General features: G+C 42.9%; 1 protein-coding gene across 2 annotated transcripts in view; it reads left to right on the top strand.

Annotated features, from left to right (window-relative positions):
- The window catches only part of HS6ST2 (heparan sulfate 6-O-sulfotransferase 2), a 287,408-nt gene extending 284,165 nt beyond the window's left edge, over positions 1-3,243 (top strand). For both annotated transcript variants that reach the window (XM_081792510.1, XM_081792511.1), the window contains one exon: positions 95-3,243. In XM_081792510.1, the coding sequence (XP_081648636.1) occupies positions 95-974 (880 nt within the window). In that variant the 3' untranslated portion in view covers positions 975-3,243. The remainder of the gene's footprint in view (positions 1-94) is intronic.
- The last annotated feature ends 4,129 nt before the right edge of the window (positions 3,244-7,372 follow it).

Consider the following 7,372-nt stretch of genomic DNA (forward strand, 5'->3'; position numbering starts at 1 on the left):
ACTGACCGGTGAACATCACGTCCGCCATGCACCTCCCTGACTCCACCTATGTCACCCGCACCTCTCACTGTTGTTCTCTGTGCTTTGTCTGTAGAAACTTCCACTACATCACCATCCTCCGAGACCCAGTGTCCCGGTACTTGAGCGAGTGGAGGCATGTCCAGAGAGGGGCCACATGGAAAGCATCCCTGCATGTCTGTGATGGAAGGCCCCCAACCTCAGAAGAGCTGCCCAGCTGCTACACTGGCGATGACTGGTCTGGCTGCCCCCTAAAAGAGTTCATGGACTGTCCCTATAATCTAGCCAACAACCGCCAAGTGCGCATGCTCTCTGACCTGACCCTAGTAGGCTGCTACAACCTGTCTGTCATGCCTGAGAAGCAGAGGAACAAGGTCCTCCTGGAAAGTGCCAAATCGAATCTGAAGCACATGGCGTTCTTCGGCCTCACTGAGTTTCAGCGAAAGACCCAGTATCTGTTTGAGAAAACCTTCAACATGAACTTTATTTCACCATTTACCCAATACAATACCACCAGGGCCTCTAGTGTTGAGATCAATGAGGAAATCCAAAAGCGGATTGAGGGACTAAATTTTCTGGATATGGAATTGTACAGCTATGCCAAAGATCTCTTTTTGCAAAGGTATCAGTTTATGAGGCAGAAGGAGCATCAGGAAGCTAGGCAGAAGCGTCAGGAACAACGCAAATTTCTGAAGGGGAGGTTCCTTCAGACCCATTTCCAGAGTCAGGGTCAGAGCCAGAATCCGAGTCAGAATCCGAGTCAGAACCCAAATCTGAATGCCAATCAGAATGTGACTCAGAATCTGATTCAGAACCTGACTCAGCATTCGAGTCAGAATTCGAGCCACAAGGAGAACCGTGAAAGCCAGAAGCAGAGCACAGGCCAAGAGCAGAGTGATGGCAACACCAGCAATGGTACCAACGACTACATAGGCAGCGTAGAGAAGTGGCGTTAAGTGGCTCCCAATGGCCTTTGCGCACTTGTCCCAAAGCGCCAGTAGGAGTATGGCAGATCTTAAAATGTGAGAGTTTCCAAACACATCTTGCTTCCTTAAGTTTGGAAGTTAAAGGAAAAGTTAAGATGTTGCCTTTACAGTTGCCTTTCAATTAAATGTTATACTGTGCGTGGGTAAAACAACTCTCAGTATGTAATTAAATTGTCTCTTTTTGGTTTGTTGGAGTATTTATAAAATCCAAAAACCAAACCAGACTTGCCAGAAATTGCTGTTTCTATATTTTAAGAAGTGCTTAAATTAGAGACAAAATGAAAACATAAAATGTGGCCATTCAACTTGTGGCTAAGAAACAGACTCCAAATTATTCATGATACACTGTTAGAGCTCAATCTTGGAGACAGACATTTGTTTCCAGGGGTAGGCATGAATATAAACAGGAAAAAAAAAAAAACTACAATTAACCACAAAACCTTTTAGTTTCTTCTGATTTTACCAAGGAATCTATTTAAATGGAATAAGAACTGATGGTAAATCTTAGCAAACAATAGAAACGAAGATTTTTCTGTCTGAAACATGGGTAGTTTTATGTAAAAATATTGGCTTTTCAAGCGGAACAGGATTCGTATCTTGTTATTTAAGAGATGTTTAGAATTTTCAACTTTTTCTACCTTCTACTGTCTAAAGGTTTTAAACAGGGTGTATCTCATAGTAAACAAAAACCCTTTTCTCCCAAATGGAATACCAGTGTAAAGATCTAATTTTCAGACACTTTCTGGGCACTGTAATTTCAACAATTCTGGAATCCTTTTGGCTCTGCTTCTCATTCATTTTAAGGCTTCTCCGAGTTGTGCTCATTCCAAAACAACCCATTTATAGAATCCTTCTTCATCATATAAATGGCGTGTTGCTGAGTTTCTTGTGATACATAATCCTGGATTCGAGTCGGGACTTTCTTTCTATAGAATTGTCTTATCAATGTCTGTGTAGTGAGGTCCTTATCAAGAAACTCTTGAACAGGATAACGTGTCTAAAAATATTGCTGAAGTTATTCTCGATCAGATAGAAATGAACGGGAATGTGAGTGGATCGTTACTGACTTTTTGTACAATTTTATGGTACCGTTGCCAGTTGGGCTGGCTACTTCTAGCCCGTTTGTTCTTTTTGTGTGTGCGTGTTGACAGATTGTAGACAATTACAAGAGGGGGGAAATGGTAGAATAAGCATCAGGATAGCCAGTTATGCAGTAACACCAAAAGCTGTACCTCGATACTTTGGCTAACCCCCTACTAGGTTCTGTTTTTAGAAAGAACAAACAGCAAGAGTGCTCTGCAGTGAGGTTAAGTAGCAGGAGCATATGCATTGAGGAGAGTGATTTCATATTGTTAAGTCTCTGCACAAATACTTTTAAGGTATCGGTTATGAATCGAGCAGAGCAAGAAGGAGCACGTCCCCCACTGTGCTGGCAAGCATCAGGATTCTGGGAAGTTTCCATTTTATGGGTTTTGCGATGCTTTTGTAAGGACTTACCCTCACCCCCTGCTGTGAATCCAGCAAGACACTTGGAAGTGGCATTTATGTTTTCAGGAGCGACATGCTCAGAAGTGCGATGATAAAGTCACATCTTGTACAATCTGCCGCTTATCTGCATGATCTAGTTTCATCTGTTAGACTATGGCCACGAGCCGGACAAGAAGCTGAGTATTTGGGTTTAAAAATAAACGTGCTTGACGCTGAGCTTGTATCCCTGTATCTAAAGTTTCTTTTGTCCGACAGTGTTGCAGTCCTGGGAATTTGGAGAACTGAAAAACCGAAAGGAATTTGTTTAAAACCCAGACACGCCTTGAAATCCACGTGTTTTTGAGTGAAGCTATTTTGTGTACATTGTGTTTTTAAAATAAAGATCCTGTAGATCACTGTGGTTATTTCAATTTTGTTTAGTTTCGATACACAGTGTTTGCTCTTAAAACTGATAGGTACTGCTGGAAAGCAGGGCGAAGCCAGAGCCAGTGGAAAAGCTTGTTACAGAAAAAAAACATTTTGTGTTATATTGTTGTGGTGTGCATGGCTTGTGAAGATTAAGTGCATTTTCTCTGTCTATACTGATTATTGTATATAAGGGATGTGATAAATACACATTTTTGTCATTATCATATAAATCCCATGATTTCAACTGTAAACATCTGTCCAATGGTGTAGCTTTACAGACCATTTGCTGATTTTGTGTAATTTAACAATAGATATGAAATAAAGTTTAAATTACAGACTCTGAGTAATTTCGTGATTTCAAGTTTGCGACCCCATGGACAGAATTCTCTTTTCTCAAGGAGTTTCCTTTTTACCTCTCGGCCACTAGGTGTTGGACGTGAGATAACCCATTCTAATCTATCACACTAAAAATGGCCTTAGCTTTGGGGGCTTCCTTCTGGAAGTCCACCCTGTCTCCTCTTCTGAGTAAGACAAAGTTGTCCAGGAAAGACAAGGTTTGCTATGTCTCTTAGTGTGGGCCACGATAGCAAAATACCATAAACTGGGTGGCTTGTCAACAACAAAACCTTATTTTCCCACAGCTCTGGAGGCCGAAAGTCTGAGATCAGGATGCGGGCATGGTCAGGTTCTGGGGAGGGCCCTCTTTCCATTTGATGGCTGACTTCTTGCCGTATGGTTCACATGGCAAAATGTAGCTAGCTTGTTCTCTGGCCTCTTCTTATAAGGGCACTAATCCCATTCGTGAGGGCTCCATTCTCCTGACCCAATCACCTCCCAAAGGCCCCCACCTCTAGATACCATCAGAGTGGGGTTAAGATTTCAACATATGAATTTGGGGAGACTCACACGTTCAGCCCTTTATGCAAATGAAACATGTATGAGTTTTCACATAAATGTTATTAGATACTTGCATGTTTTCAAGCATGCAAAAAGGAAAAAAACGGGCCCTTTATTTCTTATCTATCCCATGTCTGCAGGATAGAGGTTAAAGGTAAGCAGTTAAGTATTGGTTTTTAAGGTTATGAATATAACATGATCTAATTTTGTGCAAGGTACATATTTTTCAGAACAAATTTATGGTTCGGGTTACAGAACCATTTACAGATTTACCCTTTCCCTTCTCCAAAGAGAATTTAGGTATCAGTTGCATGGATTAGAGGGGAAGGAAGCTACAAATCTGGAGGCTTTAACTATTTAGCTTGCAAACTATTCATACTTAGAAAATTTTGCCCATTGGCTATCTGTTGAGCAAGCATCGGGTGGCCGATCGTCCTGATTGTGTAAGTTCCTTGGGTGGAACTGTGAACAGGAACACAGAGGCCAAGAATTTGAAATAGGAAATAAAAGTTGCTTCCCTTTTCCCTTGAGGAGGGTGCTCTTGGAGAGCAGGGCACTCTTACTGAAGTGGGGAAAAAGGAAAACCCTGCACCATCTATGCCTCAGGGCACAAGATCAGGGTTGGCTTAGAAAGAAATGGACTATTGAGTTTGCCCAGAGAGGAACCATAATGAAGAAAAAACTGGTTGGCCCAGTTCCTAAGGACGGAGGATTCTCAATAGGAGTTATAACCAAGTCTAAATGGACTATGTTTGTGGAGGAGGGGAGGCAATGGGTGGAAGGTCTGAAAGAGCCTTCACACTTGGGCGGATGATTTCCTTCTGCGAGGGGTGGAAAGAAGCACGAAGGCATCACACGACAGGCTTGAGATCTCCACCGTCTCCCCATGTCTGAGATGCAGAAAAGCAACAGAGTGGTCTGGGGGCGGGGGGTTGCCGTGCAGCCCACGGCTCTCCTGCCCTGTCCTAAGGAAGAGTCCCCTCTCTCTCATCTTCACTAGGGATTCCACTAAGCAAACGAACAAAAACTGGGCGTTCTGTAAAAAGCATGACAAGACGCAGTGTATGGGGACCCCGAGTGTCATCCAGCGGGACAGTGGAATAAGACAATCCTAATCTGTCAAACGGCAAGAATGAGGCGACCTGACAGGTTTAAACATCAAAGGAATCACATCAACACCCGAAAAATCCCAAAGTAAATTTATAATACATCAATCACACCTTCACAAGTGTGCAAAGCCCTCAGAACTGCGGGAGAAAAGTATCCTCAGGACAAAGTAAATCAGCTGTTTTTCAGGGCCAGGGACACTTGTGACTGGCTAGAGCCGGCATCCCCAAACTGTGAACCTGGGGCCAAATGTCACGTGCCGCCTGCTTTTGTAAATAAAATTTGATTGGAGCTCAGCCACGCCCATTTCTTTCCATATCTCCTCTGGCCGCTCTCACATGACAGACGCAGCAATACGTCTCTTCTTGCCCTTGAGAGAAAAAACAGGGCAACCCCTGTGCTAAAGAACAATGAAATGTCCTAAATAGTGAAATCCTGACAGAGTTTATAATGAGCCCAGGGTCGGAGAGAATCGAGGGGTGTGATAAAAATGACACACTGCCCAATAACACAACATGGCAAACAACACTTATTGAATACCTATTACATGAAAGTCACTGCATTAAGCCCAAGAACAGAGAAGATTCTGATCTTTTCTCTCAGGATTCTCTCAAATAGTCTGTTAGTATAGTTAAAAGCTTAATTAGTTCTTCAGTATGTGTGTTCAATCACATCCTTGTAACGAATTAAAACAATAAAGGTATGTAAAGTAAAAAGTGAAATTACCTACACAACTCTCACTCGCTCAAAATAACTAGTGTAATTATGTGATTTCTTCCAGATCTCCTTGTCTTATTACCATTCAAATCTAATGTCTCTCTCTCCCCATCTCTCTGTCTTTATGTGTCTCTGTCTCTCTGGCTGGCTGGCTGGCTGTCTCTCTCTCTCTCTCTCTCTCTCTGTCTCACACACACACACACACACACACACACATATAATATTGATAACAAAAATGAAACCACAACATTCTCATTATTCAATTACCCCCCCCCCCTTTTCTTTAAGTTCAACGGCGTATCATGCTTTTCCCTCCAAACCTGGAATACGGTGGATGGTTACCCCTAAGCACCCAAAACGATTGCTGTCGGTGTTGTAGGTTGACAGCATGGGTTCCGGATCCACGCTGCCTGGGTTTGAATCCCAGCCCCACCACTTAACTAGCTTTGTGACCTTGGGGAAGTCCCTAATCTCTCTATGCCTCAGTTTCCTGCTCTATAAATGGATCAAATAATAGCTCCCACTTCAGAGGGCTGTTGTGGTTACCAAATGAGGTGATATTTGTAAAGCGATTAGGACAGCGCCTGACGCAGAATAAGCCTTCTATGTGTTGGCTAGTATTAGCATTATCGTGACTATTGGCATTAGCATGAAGCCTAGATGTCTGAGAATGCCCATGTTTTTAATAGCTGAATACCGACTCTGAGATCAAGAATTGAAAATACTGGCAAGAAAATAAGCAAAAAGTAGTGTATGTCCCATTGTGACTCATTTTTAAAACTTTCCTAAAAATATAAAATACATATCTCACAATTGTCACATAATTAAATATATAAAGAACCATCCTAAGGTTTGCTTTTGAGTTCTGAATGGAGCTCCCGACAGGAGCATTCTGAAAGATCTAATCCACAAAAGGCCAAGTGAGTCACTGACGCTCTCTCTAGCAACGCAAATGAATTATCTGATGTCCCTGGATCATGTGGGACCTACTTCATTACACTTAGTTACGCAAGGATGACTCACCACCAGCCCCCTTCTTTCCCCACCCACCTCTCCACCCCGCACTGCTGCAGCGTGGGCCTCTTTGCATGAGATATGAGAGGCCCCCCGAAGTCTAGCTGCCTCCCTCCCAGGTCTAGGTGGGCACCTAGAATTCCCACGCTCCAAGTCTACTCTGGGTGACAGCAGCCTGTCCAGAAGACCCTGTTAAAATGCGTATATGCCACCTGGGAGGGAGGAGGGAGAGGAAACCCATTAAAAGTTAGCAATACTAGTTTATAAGATTAGCAGTCACGAAGGGCCCACGCAAGTCTTGTAAATTAAGGTAGCTGGCTTCTCTTTAAAAAAGGAAGAGGAAAAAGAATACTTTGCTCCTATTCCCATTTGAATTGCTAAATTTTGATCTTGTTGCCTTCGGGCAGGACAAGGTTCAATAATCCTCATCAAATCTCATTAAGTTGCATAAATGCTATTCTCATTATGCCTGGTTAAATCTTGTGACTTCACTGATGTAGGTACGATTCAATGATGCCTAACTGGGCCTAAGAAAAGTTTAACAGTTTTTGTGACTTGAAAATGCGCTCCTGGATTTCACGTGACTTAGGAGGCCCCGAGCGGAAAGGTCAAGTCTTAAAAGAGAGGGCTATACCATAACTTAATGGGGCCCTACCAGCCGGCTGGAGCCAACCCTAACCAGCTTTTTCATGGGTTAATTCAAATGCAAGAGTGGTTTTTTTCTCAGACCCCAGAGA

The sequence above is a fragment of the Panthera onca genome, chromosome X (genome assembly GCF_046562875.1).
Source record: "Panthera onca isolate mPanOnc1 chromosome X, mPanOnc1 haplotype 2, whole genome shotgun sequence".
In the NCBI taxonomy this organism is placed as follows: Eukaryota; Metazoa; Chordata; class Mammalia; order Carnivora; family Felidae; genus Panthera; species Panthera onca.